The sequence below is a fragment of the Podarcis cretensis genome, assembly GCF_951804945.1.
Source record: "Podarcis cretensis genome assembly, chromosome: 13".
Classification (NCBI taxonomy): Eukaryota; Metazoa; Chordata; class Lepidosauria; order Squamata; family Lacertidae; genus Podarcis; species Podarcis cretensis.
In genome coordinates this window covers 46,938,319-46,957,735 of record NC_137182.1, presented here as the reverse complement: position 1 = coordinate 46,957,735, position 19,417 = coordinate 46,938,319, and the positions used below count along the sequence as shown (strand labels likewise).

The 19,417-nt window shown below is 43.3% G+C and overlaps 4 protein-coding genes across 4 annotated transcripts; 3 read left to right on the top strand and 1 right to left on the bottom strand.

The window, feature by feature from the left end:
• Nucleotides 1–1,957: 1,957 nt before the first annotated feature.
• LOC307200504 (olfactory receptor 10G6-like) lies at nt 1,958–3,892 on the top strand (the record flags this gene model as incomplete). The annotated part of the gene is made up of 2 exons (XM_079949043.1): nt 1,958–2,089; nt 3,098–3,892. The coding sequence occupies 2 exons, from the start codon at nt 1,958–1,960 to the stop codon at nt 3,890–3,892; spliced, it is 927 nt and encodes a 308-aa protein (XP_079805169.1).
• Nucleotides 3,893–6,494: 2,602 nt separating this feature from the next.
• On the top strand, nt 6,495–7,454 carry LOC307200503 (olfactory receptor 10G6-like; the record flags this gene model as incomplete). The annotated part of the gene is made up of 1 exon (XM_079949042.1): nt 6,495–7,454. The coding sequence occupies one exon, from the start codon at nt 6,495–6,497 to the stop codon at nt 7,452–7,454; it is 960 nt and encodes a 319-aa protein (XP_079805168.1).
• Nucleotides 7,455–12,515: 5,061 nt separating this feature from the next.
• On the top strand, nt 12,516–13,460 carry LOC307200502 (olfactory receptor 10G6-like; the record flags this gene model as incomplete). Its single annotated transcript, XM_079949041.1, has 1 exon — nt 12,516–13,460. One exon carries the CDS (start codon nt 12,516–12,518, stop codon nt 13,458–13,460), a length of 945 nt encoding a protein of 314 aa, XP_079805167.1.
• A 3,849-nt stretch (nt 13,461–17,309) lies between these two features.
• On the bottom strand, nt 17,310–18,236 carry LOC307200500 (olfactory receptor 10G6-like; the record flags this gene model as incomplete). Its single annotated transcript, XM_079949038.1, has 1 exon — nt 17,310–18,236. One exon carries the CDS (start codon nt 18,234–18,236, stop codon nt 17,310–17,312), a length of 927 nt encoding a protein of 308 aa, XP_079805164.1.
• Between the last annotated feature and the right edge of the window lie 1,181 nt (nt 18,237–19,417).

Sequence of the window (19,417 nt, the reverse complement as noted above, 5' to 3'; positions counted from 1 at the left end):
GTATTGGACAAGATCAGGGTTTCCCAAGCTTGCATCTCCAGCTGTTTTTGAACTTGCAGACCCATGTCTGGGAAACCCTGAACTAGATGATCCTTTCCAATTCTCTGGTGGGTTTTAAGTAAGAGTTTTGCTGAAACCAGGAGGAAACAAATATTTCACGCCTTTTGGTTTGCTTTGTGCGTGTTTTTTGTAATTTATTTATTTTTAAAGAACCATGCCGTCCAACTGTTATGTAGATCTTGGCTGTTTATGCACATTTGATTTTCTGGTCATTGCAAGAGAAGACAGACAACACGGCGCACAACCTGAGCATTGAATACCCACCTCGCTCTATTGTAACCCTTTATGCCATTTACAATGTGTTGTGCACATGATAGGAAATAACCACCCATGAACACAAAGTCTCCTTTGGTTATACCACACATCTCTTCCTCTATCTGTGCACATGGATTCAAAGTCCAATTTATGTAGTAAGTGTGCAGGTGGTACCTACCTATGGTTGCTGGTTTTGTGTGTGCCCCATGTGGTCATCCAGTGAAATGCAGGGGGCAGTGAAGAACTTTCTGGACCGATACTGCCCACCCAGGCATCCCATTTGATCTTCTTTAACCAGTTCTTCTTCAGCTCTGGTGTGTTTCTGTATTCTTGGTCATTCTTTCATGATCCCTGGTTTCTCCTTCAGCCCTATCCAGTCCACAAGTTCTAGCCAATTACCTGTCTCATAGCTCCTGGTTTCTCGCTGCTGTCTCACCCCAGACTTTTGCCCATAACCAAGCCTCTATGCCAAAACAATTGTTTGCAAATGATTGTTCCCCAGTAGAGTTCCAAGCAACAATAATTTTTTAACTTTCAAATAAACAATAGTTTTAATAATACACACTGGACTCTGGTGAAACCACAGGGCATAAACATGTTCCCCAGATGTGCACATATCCTGAGAGAACAAGTAAGGAGGTAGCATGAAATTCAGAGAAGCTGCAACATTATAAAGACACAGCGGGGAGACGAAATGGTGTCTGTCATGGTGGAAAACATTCAGTTGATTATCTTCTACAGCTATCCTGTAGCCAACCTGTATTCCCCAGACTGGTTTTTCTTTCTTTCTGCATCTCAGAAGAAACAAATATGAATAAAAGAAAATATAATTTGTGGGCTCAGGACTTGCCTGGCCACAACACAACTGAAAGCAGTTAAGGTGTTCCAACACCCTCTGTATAATCTCCTGCAGAAGATCACACAGTTACTACTCTGAAGAGGAAAGTTAGTTTCAGAATCTCCTCTGCACACTCAACTAGCTGACATTTGACTGAAAGTACGTCTGAGGCAAATAGCTTGGTAAAATATCCATGAGTCTCCTGAACAGAAACTAACTGCCATGATATAATAACAACTAAGCTTCAGCAAGCTTTGGCTAATGATGTCTTGTTAAGTGATCAAATTATCCTATGATTCATCAGACATTCTAGCCATTCCTCAGGTAATTTTACCAATGATTTTATAGCACACCTATAATCTCATCGAAGAGGTCATTTGGCCAACGCCTATCAGGAAACTGGATTGAATAGCTCCCAAATGCATTTCTGGACGACGTTAAGGATTTAATAAGCAATAAAATAAAATAAGCTCAAAATAGTCTTTGGAAAATGAGATCGTGGCAAAAATATCATGCGCATGAAATCCTGATATTAATGTAGTTTGGGATTATTTCTGAATATTGTGCACTGTTATTTCCCCCAGTTTATGACCCCACCTACTGCAAAGTATCTTATGAACAGCGGCAGACCTTGTGGCCTCAAATTTCAGCAGCGCCCTGTGCAACCCCAAAATTCAGAGCGCCCCCCCCATTTCTCACACTCCATTCCAAAGCATAGTTGCAACATCCCCTACAGCACCCTTGAAGCTCCGTGTCCCGTGAAACCAAAGCAGTCACACTCCCCTAAATCTGCCTCTCTTACCAATGGAGTGTGCAAATGAAACAGCACCAACAGAGTTCGTCCTCTCCGGGCTTCCATACCCACAAGAGTTGAAGGTCCCTTTGTTTCTCTTCTTCTTGCTCATGTTCCTGCTGACCCTGTCTGGAAATTCTCTCATTCTCTTTTTTAAAAAAAAAAAATATATATTTATTAAGAGTTTAGAAATTACAAAAAGAAAAAAGAAAAATTAGACATAACAATATAATAAAATACAAAAACAAAAACAAAAACACTACATAAAACATTGAGTTAACAAAACAAAACAAAAGCAATTGAAAAACACTTCCAATATTTTCAATCTTAACTTTCATTCACTTGTTTCATTGACTTCCTCACGCCTCCCTTTTTGTATTCCACTTCAATTAACTATTTCAGCAAGTCCTTTCCATCTTCATCTATTTTCTGTCCTATAATTAATCTTAACATATTCTAACCTAGTTTTTTTCCCTTTAATGCATTAACAATCTATCTGTACCTAGTTCCTTCTAACATTTCTCCCAAAGCCATATAGCTTCATTCCACCTTTTTTCTAAAGTTCATTAATTTTACAATATTTCTGTAAATAATCTTTAAATTTTTTCCAATCTTCTTCCACCGACTCTTCTCCCTGGTCTCGGATTCTACCAGTCATTTCCGCCAGTTCCATATAGTCCATCAACTTCATCTGCCATTCTTCCCGGGTAGGTAAATCTTGTGTCTTCCAATACCTCTCGATGAGTATTCTTGCTGCTGTTGTCGCATACATAAAGAAAGTTCTGTCCTTCTTTGGCACCAATTGACCAACCATGCCCAGAAGAAAGGCCTCTGGTTTCTTCAGGAAGGTATATTTAAATACCTTTTTCATTTCATTATAAATCATCTCCCAGAATGTCTTAATCCTTGGGCATGTCCACCAAAGGTGAAAGAATGTACCTTCAGTCTCATTACATTTCCAACATTTATTTTCGGGCAAGTGGTAAATTTTTGCAAGCTTGACTGGCGTTATGTACCACCTATAAATCATTTTCATTAAATTCTCTCTTAGGGCATTACATGCCATAAACTTCATACCTGTGGTCCATAACTGTTCCCAGTCCGCCATCATAATGTTATGTCCAACATCTTGTGCCCATTGAAATTCCCTCATTCTCTGGATGGTGGCTTCTGACCTCCAGTTGCACAAGCCCATGTACTGGTTCTTCTGCCATCTGGCCATCCTGGACATGGCTTTCTGCTCTGTCGTCATTCCCAAAGTGATTGCAGGATTCATCCCTGGTGGAAAAGTCATCTCCTTCACAAGTTGCGTCTCTCAGTTATTTTTCTTCCACTTCCTTGGATGTGCAGAAAGTCTCCTTTACACCTTGATGGCTTATGATCGCTTCTTGGCCATTTGTAAGCCCCTCCATTACACCAACATCATGAATTGGAAAGCCTGCCTTGGCCTCTCCTTGAGGACGGTGATTGGAGGCTGCCTGAACGCAATCATGGAGACAACCCTCACCTTCCATTTGCCATATGGGTGGAGAAACTACGTTGACTACATCTTCTGTGACATCCCTGCAGTGTTGAAGCTGACTTGTGCTGACACAGAGCTCAATCAGATGGTGATGTTGATTGACATTGGCATTGTAGCAATGACCTGCTTCCTCCTTATCTTGACCTCCTATGTCTACATCATCTCAGCTATTCTGAGGATCAGCAGCAGGGAAGGGCGTCGCCGGGCCTTCTCAACCTGCACAGCCCATCTCATTGTGGTGGGTGTTTATTACCTACCTGTGGTTTATCACTACCTGAGGCCAGCTTCTCAGGTCTCCATGGATGCTGTGGTGTGCGTGTTCTACACCACAATAAACCCATTTTTGAACTCGCACATCTACACACTTAGGAACAAGGAGATGAAGACCGCTCTGGTGAAAAAGTGGAGTGGGAATGCAGAGTAAACAGCACCCATCTTCACACAGCTTTTTAGCTGCTTTTTAGAATGTCCATTCAAGTCGGATTAGCTTCACCATGTGATGAATTGGGTGCGGGAGCTGAAACAATGATGGAATAGGCTGGAACTTAGCCAACCAGTTCTGTGGGACCTGGGGTGACTGCCAGTGTTGTCTATGCTCAGTTTAAGGTGTGGGGTCATGTATTGGTTAGGGTGTTGGACTAACACTTGGGAAACCAGGTTCAAGTTCCCAGTCAGCTATGAAGCTCACTGGGTGACCTTGGCTCAGTCACCATCTCTCAGCCTAAGCAACCTCACAGGGTTGTTGAGAGGATAAAAGGGGGAGAAGAAGAGAATGTACTTCACCTTGAACTCCTTGGTTGAAAGGTAGGATTGAAAAGCAAAAATAATTAAATGATATATTAAAAAAACTATGTGGCTGTACTTTGAAGAAGCCCCCTTGCATTCCCTTCTGAATTTCTCAGGATGTCTGCCATGTTCTAGGGTGTTTTGTAGTTGAAATAACTTTTGCTTTTCTACACAATTCCTTACCTGCCCCTAAGAAAGAAGTTTGGTCTCCTGAAATATGTTTTAGTTTAATATACATGTGTATAATTTTACTTAACTTTATTGTATAAGCATCTCCCTGATGACTATCCACATTCTTGGGTTGAAAAACTATTTTATTTTATTTTATTTTATTTTATTTTATTTTATTTTATTTTATTTTATTTTATTTTATTTTATTTTATTTTATTTTAAAAGATTTTGCTTTTCTGTTACATTAATACTAACAAATAAAAAATAAATTGATATTTTTAGTAAATATTTTGAGTCACACTTCTTCAGTAAAAAAATAAAGATTCATTCATCATAAATCATAGTTCGCAGGATTAGACATATTTGCATTGATGCCAATGTTATATTCATAGTGTATTGCTGAAGTGCACTATGTAATGTTTTCATATACTAATTTTCTCTAATAAACTGTTTTGAAAAAGAAGTGGTATCTGAAGAAGTGTGCATGCACACGAAAGCTCATACCTAGAACTAACTTAGTTGGTCTTTAAGGTGCTACTGGAAGGAATTTTTTTTTTCTTTTATTTTGTTTTGAAAAAGATATAAAGGGTTAAAATAAAGCATTGACTGGAAATGGGGTAGATAAAACATGAACATAAGAACATGTGGCTAACACCTCAAAATCCAACTTTGTCTGATTTACTCCAAAATTGGGCCAAAGTTTTACAGCATTTTGCAGCTATTCAGTTTTGGGAGCTCTGCAAAACATGAAGTTTGCACTGCAAATTCTGCAAAACAATTGCAAAACTTTGGCCCAGATTAGGAGTAAATTGGTAGGGACGCAGGTGGCGCTGTGGGTTAAAGCCTCAACGCCTAGGGCTTGCCGATCGAAAGGTCGGCGGTTCGAATCCCTGCGGCGGGGTGCGCTCCCGCTGCTCGGTCCCAGCGCCTGCCAACCTAGCAGTTCGAAAGCACCTCCGGGTGCAAGTAGATAAATAGGGATCACTTACCAGCGGGAAGGTAAACGGCGTTTCCGTGTGTGGCTCTGGCTCACCAGAGCAGCGATGTCACGCTGGCCCCGTGACCCGGAAGTGTCTCCGGACAGCGCTGGCCCCTGGCCTCTTAAGTGAGATGGGCGCACAACCCCAGAGTCTGTCAAGACTGGCCCGTAAGGGCAGGGGTACCTTTACCTTTACCTTTAGGAGTAAATTGAACAAGGTTGGATTTCAAGCACTGTTAATAAGGTACCTGAGTTTGATGTATCATTTACTCTGTTCTTTGAGAGGTTTGGAGGAAATTCCAAATTTGGGGGTTCATAATTAACACAGCTTGTTCTCAGGCTTCTGGTGAAATATATTTGAGTAATGTACTGCCTGGATTGGCCACATCTAGCATAAATATCAAAATCCTGGCCATGTGCATTTGCCTGATCAATGGGACAGTTCTTCTGCTTGCTGAACATCAGGTGCTAGGTCAAGTCATTGAACTCAGGAACTTAGGATTAGGGGACATAGTGGGAAGGGGGATAAAGAGTGGTTTCACACACACACAAACACACACATGCCCCATCACACCTTACATATACCAACCACATAATGTATCCACCATCACCACTTATGCTGCCTAGTAAGTCACATAACTAAACACAAGGTTCCATTATGGAATGATTCCCATGGTTCCCACAAATGAATCAACATTTTAATGAGGCCCTCTGGAGTTTCAGCTGTTATTAACTCAAGAGCACCCCAATGGCCAGGGCTTGGTAACCTAAGAGACACAAAATAAGAAGAGAGCAGAGAGGGAACAAAAAGAAGATTATAAAGATGGGTGATCAGAACAAGAGGGGTAGATGCATAATACAAGAGCATATTAGGACTCTCTTGCCATTTATATCATGTGGCAATAAAAGACTGGCACATTAAAGGAGTTGTTAGACATAACTGAAATTTGCATCCACCCACTGATGGAAGATGTAGGTGAAAACTAGCCTGAGCTGACACATCCCACCAAGAGATGCTGACTTTGGTTTTCCTTCAATTTGTGACCATTATCACCATCCGTTCTGTTCTGCTAAGATGAGTGCTGCCTAAATGGAGTGTGGAAATGTAACATCAGTGTTTGAACATTTTGAACTTGTGGGATTCATATATCCCAAAGAGCTAAAGTTCCCATTGCTCACCTTCTTTTCCCTCATGTATATATTATCTCTTTCTGGAAATGGCTTGATCCTTCTAGTGGTAGCCCTGGAACCTCATTTGCACAAGCCTATGTATTGGTTCCTCTGCCATCTGTCTGTGTTGGATATGATGATCTGCTCAGTGGTGGTGCCCAAGATGATTTTTTGGCTGATAGAGGGCAATGGGGTCATCTCTGTCACAGGTTGTGTGTCCCAGCTCTTCCTCTTTCACTTCCTGGGCTGCACAGAATGCTTCTTGTACACCGTGATGGCCTTTGATCGCTTCCTGGCCATCTGCAAACCACTCCACTATGGCACCATCATGAACCATCAGATTTGCTTCAACTTCTCTATTGGCATCTGGTTTGGAGGCTGCCTGCACTCTATGGTACATACCTACCTCACCTTCCATTTGCCATATGGACGGGGGAACCAGGTGAACTACATCTTCTGTGACATCCCAGCTGTGCTGAAGCTGGCCTGTGGAGACACATCCTTCCATGAGCTGGTGACTTTTGTTGACATTGGGATTGTGTCTTTGGTTTCCTTCCTCCTGATCCTCACATCCTACATGTATATCATTTGTGCCATCCTGAGGATTCCCACTGCTACAGGGAGACACCGTGCCTTCTCCACCTGCACAGCCCATATCACTTTGGTGGTGATATTCTATGTCCCTGTGGTTTACAACTACCTGCGTCCACCATCTCAGGACTCCCTTGATGGGACCATTGCTGTGTTCTACACAGCGGTGACACCATTCTTAAACCCTCTCATATACACTCTGAGGAACAATGAGATGAAAGTTGGTGTGAAGAAATTGTGCAGTAGGAAACCACAGCACTCCCTTAACCATGTGAGATTATCTTCTTGAAAACATTATATATTGAGAAATCCTTGCAGTCCAACTGTTAAGTAGATATGGGTATTTTAGGAATAGCTAGAGACAACAAATAATCTGAACATGAAACATTTCCCTGATCTCTACTCTCTCCTTTTACCTGTTGTAAATAGAAATCTCAAACCTAAAAATATTCTTTGTCTAAACTATTCACCTGTTGGCTTTTTGTATTGTGAGAAGATGGAACTAAGGGAAATCTAATAGGATCTAAGCAACTTCTGGTTCAGGATGAATCATCCCTAAGTGAGTAGGATGAAAATATTTCTGACTGGTCCAAAGGTGGCTGGATAGAACTAAGCAATCAAAGTGCAATAGCACATAATAGCCCTGAGATCTATGGATGATGGGCAGTATATAAATTTAATTTTGTTGTTGTTGTGGTTGTTAACAACAACAGCTATTGAAAGAGACCAATGAAATTTGAAGGGGAAACATACATGTCAGAGCCATTGAGAGAGAGAGAGAGAGAGAGAGAGAGAGAGAGAGAGAGAGAGAGAGAATATGTTGGTCTTTATAAGTTAATGTTAAAAGCTTTTGAGCCAAAATGTGTCAGCTGGAGTGCCTGGTTGTCATTAAGAGCATAGATGCCGTGGAACTAATGGAAACCTGCTACAGTGGAGTAAACCACTGGGACCTGGTTATTTTCAAATACTAACTGTGAAGCAGGGGTAACCAATGGGGCATTCTCCATAAGTTGTTGGACTACAATTCCCACTCAATTGTCTTTTGAGACAACAACTCAAAACCACCACAACAGAAAATGTAGTGATAGACACCATCATAGAGTTTAAGGTTGTTCATGGCTACTAGTCATGATGGTTTCATTTCCTCCAGTATCACAGGCAGAATGCCTTTGAAAGCAAGTCACTAGGGAATCACAGCTGGAGAGGCTGATGTTGTTTCTCAGCTGGTAAGTGGAGGATTCAATTGTACAAGATACAGGGTGCTCCTTCCTAAGTATCTTCTGCCCTTGAAGTGAAAGGAATCACAGCATCTATTTCTTCCCCAGCATATTTCATGATTGAATGCTTCATTTTAATGGCACTTGTCTTCATTTTAGTCTCCTCAAATGAATTGCCCTAGAGTGTTGCCATGTTGAAATGTTTGTGTCAATCATTCCAATATAACACTCCTGCATCCAACCACAGTGGCATCCATGTCCCACAGATTTCAGTGGAATATGTTTAACTCTATCATGTTGAAACTAATTGGGTTGAAATGTTTGATTGACCGGGCCCAGTCTGGAGAGTCGCTTTAACAGATGTATGTAAATGTATATTTATATTTACTTATTTGGGTAATATCTAACTCATAAAGAGATGAGAGAAAATACAAAGCAAGTGCAATTTCAGTCCAAAGTATGGCCAAATATCATACAATAGAATATCAAAACCTTGTACAAAATGCATATCAAACACAATACAAATAAAACCTCAAATTAATATGCAATATTAAAATCAAATTCAGCATAAAGGAATCTTAAATAAATATACAAAGTGTATAGAAAATAAATAAAAACGGGGCACCAAACAGAACTCAAAGACGACGACAACCACCTCAAAACAGTATACAGAATAAAAATCAAATACAATACAAAATATTACTAACCAAATTTTATTTTAAGTGGTAAATCAGTGTGTGTGTGTGCGTGCGTGCGTGCGTGTGTGTGTGTGTGTGTGTGTGAGAGAGAGAGAGAGAGAGAGAGAGAGAGATTTGTTCCTATATAGAGAAAAATGCAAAGCTATCATCACATTTTAGTTTATGTGGCTGCATATAGGTACCTATTCCAACCAAATAACAACAGGGTGGCAGCCACCCAGGTGACCCATTTAATGGAGGAAAGTAGGGGCTAAGTACCCCTCCCCACTGTGAAACATGGCTACAGCAAGGATTAATAGAGGGGAGAAGCGTTTCACGAGTCACTCTGTGCAGTGCCTCTCCCAATTATATTAAACATGGCTGCAGCAACATCTAATGGAGGGAGGAGCTGCTTCAAAAAAACATTCCATGAAGCCCCTTCCTATTTCTTTTTTTTTTAAAGAGTGGGTGTTGTGGCAAGCTGTTAGGGGAGCTGTTAGGGGGTAAGCTGGGAGGAGATAGGTCAGGGGTCTGCAACCTTTAAGACAAAAAGAGCCACTTGGACCCGTTTCCGGAGAAAAAAAAACTGGGAGCCGCAAAACTCGTCATTATAAAAATAACTTTTTTGTCACTTTTTTATTATTTGTTTGACCCCTCAGAATTACTCCTCCTCATAGAAATAAACGTTAAATTAACAAGTTACCTTTTTGTGTGTGTGTGTTCTTCACTCCCCTTCAAAACAGTGACCAGCGTACATGCCCCTTACAATGTAGCGGGCGGGCGGGCGGGCGGGTAGGTGACGTCGGGACGATGCATGACTAATGCACGCACCGCCCCCATGCGACGTCACAGCCAGTACAGCGCTCGCCACAGTGGGGAGTGTCAGGGCGCACAATGCGCCTCCTCCCCTCGCTAGTATCCGCCCCGGAGCCACGGCAAAGGTGTAAAAGAGCCACATGCGGCTCCAGAGCCACGGGTTGCAGACCCCTGAGATAGGTGATGGGGTGGGTGAGTTGTAGAGGGAGGAGGTTCAGTCAGCTGTAAAGGGACAAGCAAGGGGTTGGTGAGATGGGGGGAAGCGGGATGGCAAAAGGTTTGGAGGGTAGGTGAGCAAAACAAGCAAGGCCAACGGCCCCTAGTGAGTAAAGACATTAAGTGCCAGTCAACAAAGAGGAGTGGGGTCCCTCCTCCAGCTGTGTGCTAGTGGGCAGAGACCAAAAAAGCGTTTAGGATTTCAGTCTGCCTGATGTGGGTGGGAGAGGAAATCCCTTACAGTCTTTTAGTGGAGACAAGGAAGAGGAAGGAGGCAAAGAGCACCCTGCGGGCTGACTGAGACAGGCTGAAACAAAGAGACTGAGAGCAGGGCTGGTTTCTCGGTTCTGAGACCAATGGGAGAAGCAAGAAACCCTCTTACAATGTGAATGCTCCACACTCTCTCCATCTAGACTCAGGTTGTTTATATGTGTAAATAAACCAAATATCACAAAGACACTACAGTCTCCACTGTGCCTCATTGTCCAATCGGAAACACAGATTCTAGGTCAAGCGCACCAGGAACCACTGGAATCTCGCACTGCTCATGGAGATTAGGGTGGTGTGTCACAATATATATGCCCAGTATAATGACAATGCAATGCTATACTAGGGCCGACTGTGAGCCAATTCAAAGAGGGCACAGCAGTGGAAGGGAGAAGGGGGAGAGAAGAAAGGCCCAGCAATAGAGGGAAGAACAGCAGAGATGGTTGCCTGAGGATCCTTCAGATTTGAAGCCATCCCTGTCTTTGACTGTGTCAAACTCCAATATCATAAACTGGTACTTAGTTATGTTATTTAATTTTGATTAATTCAATCACTGCTGAGGGAAGGGGTTCATTTTATGCCCTAATCATCTCTGCTTTGGTCAACAAGGTTGGAAAATAAATGGGAATGGAACAGTACTGTGGACTGAACTATGTATTTTGCTACTGAAGTTGACAATGTTTACTGTGGGTTGAATGATGTAGTTCTCTACTGCTCTTGGCAGCACTTGCCATGGCAGCTGGAGCTACAGTGGAGTGTTCAGATGGCCGCCTTGTTATTTCCACTTTCTGCTGAGCAATAATGTGGAAAGTCAAATATGGATGGAAAAACAACCTTCTCTCCCAAGAAGTGTTCAAATGAATATAATTGTGATGTGCATAAATATTCAAAGGGTTGCATCATGGAATGGTTCCTTGACGTTCCCCCAAAGGAAGTAAAACTTTAATAAGGACTTCTGGGGTTTCAGCTCCTATCATCATTAACTCAAGATCATGCCATGCCTCACAAGCTTATGTCCCACAACATGCAAAATGAGACGACAGTGTGGGGATAAGGAAAAGAAAGCAATGCAGGTAGGAGATAAATATGAGTACCAGAGGGAAGGTGTTCAAGAGGAAGCCAATTGCCTAAGCTCCTCTTGCCACTTATTTCAGGTGGGTGTTTGCTTTGAGCCCAGAACACTATATCAGAAGAATATGCCCAATATTTTTGATAACTCATTGCCAACAAAGCTATCTCTTACCCAAAAGCTGATGAAGGGAATTTGAAGAAACCTTTATTTTAAGGAGGAGGGGGATGAGTAGGATGGGATATCTTGTATGCCAACTGGGTACTAATGACTGATAAAATATTACAGGTTGTATTTTGTTACAAGCTTTCTAGATGGTTATCACCAAAGATCTTCAGCTAACTGACCTTCTTTCCACTCCACTGAAACCCACATATCTGTTTTTCTATATGTTAGGTGAGATCTGGATAGACTGAGTTGTTTCATTTGTAGGAGTAAGAAGAGTAAAAAGCCAGCACTTCTCCTGAAGATCCTCTGCTCTGTTCAATATATCAGCCATCATTTGCTGCTCCAGAGGAAGGGGGATAAAATGATGTAATGAACAGTGATAGGTAAACTACCATCACAGCAGCATTCCAGATAACAACAGCCCGTTCAATGCCTATGTTTCAAAAAATCAGGATGTTTCTGCTAATTTTGCTCTCAAGGACAAAATGAAAAAAATGTGTTGGGAGTCTGCTATATAGCTGTCTCCTCCCTATATACCAGAGGTTTTATCCAATGTTAGTCATGTTCAAAGCAGATATACTGAAAATAATGTAAATGGGTTTCAAGAGGTATAGTATGAGTAGAACTTAATTGAGTACATCCCTGTGTGTCTGAAATCATAATGTCTTTCTGAGCATTTTGGTTCTTTCAGTTTCTGTTCAAGGACTACTGGAGTGGGGGGAAAGGGTTTTATAGGGAGCTAGGATAGTGGTGTCTGAAGCAGAAGCAGGCAGAAGTTTCCTGCTTGGCAGGGGGTTGGACTTGATGGCCCTTGTGGTCTCTTCCAACTCTATGATTCTATGATTCTATGATTCTAAGTTAGCTCTCTGGGTGATTGGCAGTAGATTGGCAAAGGTTTCAGAATAATAAGTATTGCCTGAATGGAGTGTGGAAATGTAACATCAGTGCTTGAACATTTTGAACTTATGGGGTTTACATATCCCAAAGAGCTGAAGATCCTGTTGCTCACCTTCTTCTTCCTCATGTATATATTGTCTCTTTTTGGAAACGGCTTGATCCTCTTGGTGGTTGCACTGGAACCTAGTTTGCACAAGCCTATGTACTGGTTCCTCTGCCATCTGTCCATCATAGATATGATGATCTGCTCAGTGGTGGTGCCCAAGATGATTTCCTGGATGCTCAAGGGCAATGGGGACATTTCCTTTACAGAATGTGCAACCCAGCTCTTCTTCTTCCACACTCTGGGCTGTTCAGAGTGCTTGCTGTACACTGTGATGGCTTTTGATCGCTTCCTGGCCATCTGCAAGCCACTCCACTACGGCACCATCATGAACCATCGTCTGGGCACCTGTCTTTCTGTTGGCGCTTGGTTTGGAGGCTGCCTGCACTCTGTGGTAGAGACCTACCTCACCTTCCGTTTGCCATATGGACGAGGAAGTCAGGTGAACTACATCTTCTGTGACATCCCAGCTGTTCTGAAGCTGGCCTGTACTGACACATCCATCAATGAGATGGTGATTTCGGTTGACGTTGAAGTAGTGGCTGTTACCTGCTCCCTCCTGATCCTGACATCCTACGTGTATATCATTTCTGCCATCCTGAGGATTCCCACTGCCACAGGGAGACAACGTGCCTTCTCCACCTGTACAGCCCATATCACCTTGGTGGTTATCTATTATGTCCCTGTGGTTTACAACTACCTGCGTCCACCATCTCAGGACTCCCTTGATGGTATTGTTGCTGTGTTCTACACAGCATTGACCCCTCTCTTAAACCCTCTCATATACACTCTGAGGAACAATGAGATGAAAGTTGGCGTGAAGAAATTGTGCAGTAGAAAACACAGTGCTCACTTAACTAACTGAGTTCTTGTTATTGCAATTAGTTTTATTGAAAATCAGAGAAAATAAACGAGCTTTTCTAAAACCTACTCTTGCATTCCAACGGTTAAGAACATCTCCACTGTTCGCAAGCATTTCTTGAGCATGGGATACTCACCTGAGCTCTACTGTCTTTTTTCCTGTCATTTGCAACCTGGTGCCTGCAAGATGAAGAATAACAATCTGTAACCACAAATTCTCATTTGTTTGCACCGCTCATCTGTTTCCATGCATGCATTTAAAGCTCAATTTATACAGTCCTTCTCCAGGCGACTGCTGCTTATCCATGGCTGCCTTCCAGACTGCAACATAACTGTCTGAGGCTGCAGATCTAAACTCATTTACTACAGAGTACAGATGGGGAAGAATTTTTATTCACTTTGCATTTGAAGGCATACTGAAGTTGTGCTTTCCTATACAATAAACAGCAGTGTTAGGGGAGTGGTAGTACCTCTGGTGGGGGACATGTCATGCTCCTAATAATAATAATAATAATAATAATAATAATAATAATAATTTATTTATACCGCGCCCATCTGGCTGGGCCCCCCCCCCCAGCCACTCTGGGCGGCTTCCAAAAAAAAGATTAAAATACTGTAATACATCAAACATTAAAAGCCTCTCTAAACAGGGCTGCATTCAGATGTCTTCCAAAAATCAGATGGGCCAATGGTCTGACACAGTATATGGCAGCTCCCTGTTTTCCTGTGGATCATGGTCTCAGCATGTGTTGACATAGATTTTGGCTCAAACATTTATGACGAGACATTCAGGCTGAAATAATTCTCAATCACATAGAGATATGTTATATGTTCTTTCTCTAATCACTAAGTGAAATAAACGGGCAGGTGATCCTGCCACCATGGAGGACTGTCAGGAGAGCTAGGGCTTTTATTTTATTTTCACCAGTGAGGCACCACTGACTCACGGCAATTGGACAGTTCCACCTACTTTCCATGATGGCATAGCATTGCGGCATGGCCCTGCCCCATCTCTGTGGCCTTTGCTACAGCCACATTTTCCCAGCTGATGAGAGATGCAGCAGCCTCTCCCAGCAGTTGGATAATTTGGATTGGCCAATGGCTTAGGGGCAGGCACACCCAGGGGTGGAGCTGAGTCTTCATGAGGACTTCCCTCAGGTCTGCTCCTTGGGGATAAAAAGAGTGTTCGTCCCTCATTCAGCACCATTGTACCTTTGGACTGGGGACTGCTGCTAATGGTGGATGGAGTCAGGTCAAATGGTGGGCAGAGCCTGGGAGGGCAGGACTCTGATAGACTCCAGCTACAAAAGCGGAGGCTGCTGAAGAGGCTGGAGACCATTTTGACTGCATACCCAGGACATCAATCTCAGATTTTATTTTTCCAAATATGAGTTCCATGTTCCCACATCAGTTTCCAATTATTATTTTTAAATAAATAAAAACAGCAGAAAATTCACCAGCATCTTAATGTGGATTTATTGTAACGTTGTGCATTCAGTTTTCCTCAATTTACACCTCTCTACAAAGCATATCACCCCTAATATGATGCATTTTGAATGTTATTTTCACCAGTCTGTGCATTATGTGAAAACCAAGGTAAAGAGATATGTCTTTAGCATTTGCTACCAGCTGCATAATGAAGAAGCCAGATGCACCTCTGTTGGGATGGAATCCCACAACTTAGGGGCTGTCACAAAGGATGCCCTCTCCTGGGCCACCACCACCCAAACTTCTCAGGGAGGTGGAACTTCCAAGAGGGCCCTGTGGCGTTTGCCCTCCTAGGTGTGTGACATCATACTGGGTTCATATGGAAAGGGTTAACTAAGTGTAAAATGACTAACCAATCGGAACCCAAGGGGAGGAGTTAGAGTTAGAGTTAGAGTTGTTGAGAAGTCAGTCCGGAGTTAGAGAAGGGGAGAGAGGATAAGTCTGTGGGTTGGGCTAGTCTGATGTGAGAGAGTGAGAGAATCTGTTAAGAAGAGTCATTCAAACAGTTGAGATAATCAGTCAGAAGGTATTAGGAAGGTATAGGCCGGTAAAGAAACTAAAGTTAAGAAACTGACAAGAATTTTATCTGAGAAACCATAAACTTGTTAACGCTTATAAAATAAACTTGTTTATTTGGTTCAATTTTAATAACTGTCTGGACTCAGTGTGTACCCGAAAGTAACGGGTTGGTGGCAGCGGGGAAGTGAGCACAGTGGTGGCACAGGGATCAATAGACCGTCAAACGTCCAGGGACCCTGTGTGATCGCCTCAGGCCCCCTCTGTTGATCTTCACATACAGTAGGGTATGTGGAGATAAAGTCAGCATGTCCCATATTTAGAGCCTAAGTCATTTAGGTTGTTAAACACTAACATGGGCATCCATAAACATACTGACAGCCAATGAAGCTGTTTTAGAACAGGGGATGTATGAGTTCTAAAGGTAACCCCAGCCAATGGCAGCTGCATTTTGGACCAATTATGAGTCATCTTCAAGGGCAGCTCCAGATAGTAATCCAACCTGGAAGTTACCAGAGTATGGAGTACTATAGCTAAGTCATCTCTGTCCAAATTGGGCTGTAGCTGATGTAACAGCCATAACTGGAAAGAGGCACTCTTGGTCACCAAGACTACCTGAGCTCCAAATGTCAATGTTGGATCTTGGAACATTCCCAAGCTAATAATCGGCTCCTTTCAGGGTACCCAGAAGAGGCTTCAATTTGTTGACCCAAATACAGCCCAGCACTGCCTCCAAACACCTGTCTAGCAAGTCAGCTTTCTCTCCAAATTCAGATGGAGGTGAGTATCACCTACGTATTGATAGCACTTCATTCCAAAACCCCTAATCACAACTCCCAGCAGCTGCATGTAGGTGTTCAATAGCATAGGGGACAAAATGGAACGTCTGAGGGTGTTGAAAAATGACCTCTCGTAACTACTTTCTGGAAACAGTCCTGGAGGTAGGAGCAGTTCAAAAGAATTAAAATGCCCCCAACATTCATCTCTGTGAGCTGTTCCAGAAAGATACAATTGTCAATGGCATCAAAACAACTGTGAAAGATCAAGAAGAATGAGCAGGGTCACACACTCCCTGCATCTCTCTCCTAGCAAATGTCATCAACCAGGATGACCAGAGCAGTTTCAGTACCATAACTGGGCCTTAGACTAGGCTGACATTCAATCTCCTCCAACCATGCTTGAAGGTGGACTGATACAACCCTCTAAAGTGCCATACCCAAAAGGGGAAAATGAGCCACTTGGCAATAGCTGTTTAGCACCTCCGGGTCCAGGGAGGTCTTCTTAAGGAGGGGGTGGATGACAGCCTCTTTCAAGACAGGTGGGTACTGTAGTCCTGCCTCCTCCAGTGAAGCATTGATCACTCCCTAGGCCCACATGATAAAGTCAATCAGACTTGACTTGATCAGGGTTTGAGACTCCCATTGTTCCAGGCGCATTTTGCGACAGGGAATTTCATCCGTGCAAGCAGTTTCTTAGCTCTGGACACTGTACAGGGCCTAGGATTTCAGATTTAAACTGCAGATTGGAAGGAAAGGAGGACCTTTTTCTGCCTCCCCACTTCCAGCCACTCTCTGAAGACTGGAGAAGGGACCCTCTTAAGAATATTAGGGGGGTGGGCAGGGGAAGGACTAGACCATGTGAAAAATGAACATAATATTTTAGCTGCAGTTCATTCATTTTCAACTTTGTATCCTTGTTATTAAAAAAGCGAGCCTAGACATGAAGTTGTTCCACCCATAACCTAGGTTTAAGGTGCCATTTAGCTCCTAGTGTTCATGTCTCAGTTTCTAACACTGGACTTGATGTGTCAAAAGGAACAGAAAACAGAATTGCACACATGGGGGGTTCTTTACATGGCAATCCCACCCCACCTTTTCACCACAGCAGTCTTCATTTCCTTATTTCTAAGTGTATATATGAGTGGGTTCAAAAATGGGGTTATTGTGGTGTAGAACACACAAACCACAGGATCCATGAAGTCCTGAGAAGCTGGCCTCAGGTAGTGATAAACCACAGGTAGGTAATATATTCCCACCACAGTAAGATGGGCTGTGCAGGTTGAGAAGGCCCGTTGACGCCCTTCCCTGCTGCTGATCCTCAAAATAGCTGAGATGATGTAGACATAGGAGGTCAAGATAAGGAGGAAGCAAGTCATTGCCACACTGCCAATATCTATCAACACCATCATCTGATTGAACTCTGTATCAGCACAAGCCAGCTTCAGCATTGCAGGGATGTCACAAAAGATATATTCGATATAATTTCTTTGCCCGTATGGCAAGCTGTAGGTGAGGGTTGTTTGTATAACTGAGTTCAGGCACCCTCCAATCACCGTCCCCAAGGAGAGGCCAAGGCAGGCTTTCCAATTCATGATGTTGCTGTAATGGAGAGGCTTACAAATGGCCAGGAAGCGGTCGTAAGCCATCAAGGTGTAAAGGAGACTTTCTGCACATCCGAGGAAGTGGAAGAAAAATAACTGAGAGACACAACTTGCAAAGGAGATGACCTTTCCACCAGGGATGAATCCTGCAATCACTTTTGGGATGACGACAGACGAGAAAGCCATGTCCAGGATGGCCAGATGGCAGAGGAACCAGTACATGGGCTTGTGCAACTGGAGGTTAGAAGCCACCACCCAGAGAATGAGGGAATTTCCACCCAGGGTCAGCAGGAACATGAGCAAGAAGAAGAGAAACAATGGGACCTTCATTTCTGGTGGGTATTGGAACCCTGAGAGGACGAACTCTGTTGGTGCTGTTTCATTTGCACACTCCATTGGTAAGATATTAATATCAGTTAGATAAGTTTGATTAACATTTTGGAAGTGAATGAGAAGGTGAGATATCACTACTGATGACATTTTCCAAAAGTAGGTGACACCTATACAGTTCTAGGGAAGGACATGATCTATAGAAGCAGTTGTTGGCCTCCTCCCAGCACAATGGAAACAAGTCCATTAAGGTGAATGGAGAACTGCCAAACCTATCTCAGCCAACGCCCACCTGTCTGCCTTCCTAGTCGCAACTGATCCAAGGGCCTGCCTGCTTCCTCTTCCTTTGTCTCTGTCTTGCCCAGAAGAGTTCTATGGAACTCTTGCCCAGAAGAGTTCTATGGAAAACTTGCATTAGTTCACTCTGTCATTGGCTCTGGCACCACCCACTGTCTGTCTTCTTGCCTTTTCCCCGACCATTTCCAATGGGCACCAGCCACCACTGTCCCAGCAACAACTTAGACCTTTGTTGATATCTTAAGGAACCCAGATAGCAGATCATTGCTGAACAGCATGGGATTTGTGGTGGTAACTGCACCACAAGAGACAACGAAGTGTTGCTTTCCACTCTTGTTTCCCTATGTGTTGTTTGAGAGAAGGAAGGAGAGTTTCCTTTGTAACTTTCTAACTGCGGTAGAGAACAGAGCAGAACTAAAAGGCTCTCTACATTCAACTGTAGGAACTAGCAACAGGCACTAGGAAGAGCCCAGTTTTAAAAGGCTGAAAAAATCTTGGCTTAATAGGTCAACGTCAGGTGAACGATTGGCAATAAATCTCCTTGTCAGAATTAGCCAGACATAAAATCCATCATCTGGGACGCAGGTGGCGCTGTGGGTTAAAGCCTCAGCGCCTAGGGCTTGCCGATCGAAAGGTCGGCGGTTCGAATCCCTGCGGCGGGGTGCGCTCCCGCTGCTCGGTCCCAGCGCCTGCCAACCTAGCAGTTCGAAAGCACCTCCGGGTGCAAGTAGATAAATAGGGACCGCTTACCAGCGGGAAGGTAAACGGCGTTTCCGTGTGCGGCTCTGGCTCGCCAGAGCAGCGATGTCACGCTGGCCACGTGACCCGGAAGTGTCTCCGGACAGCGCTAGCCCCTGGCCTCTTAAGTGAGATGGGCGCACAACCCCAGAGTCTGTCAAGACTGGCCCGTACGGGCAGGGGTACCTTTACCTTTACCTTTAAAATCCATC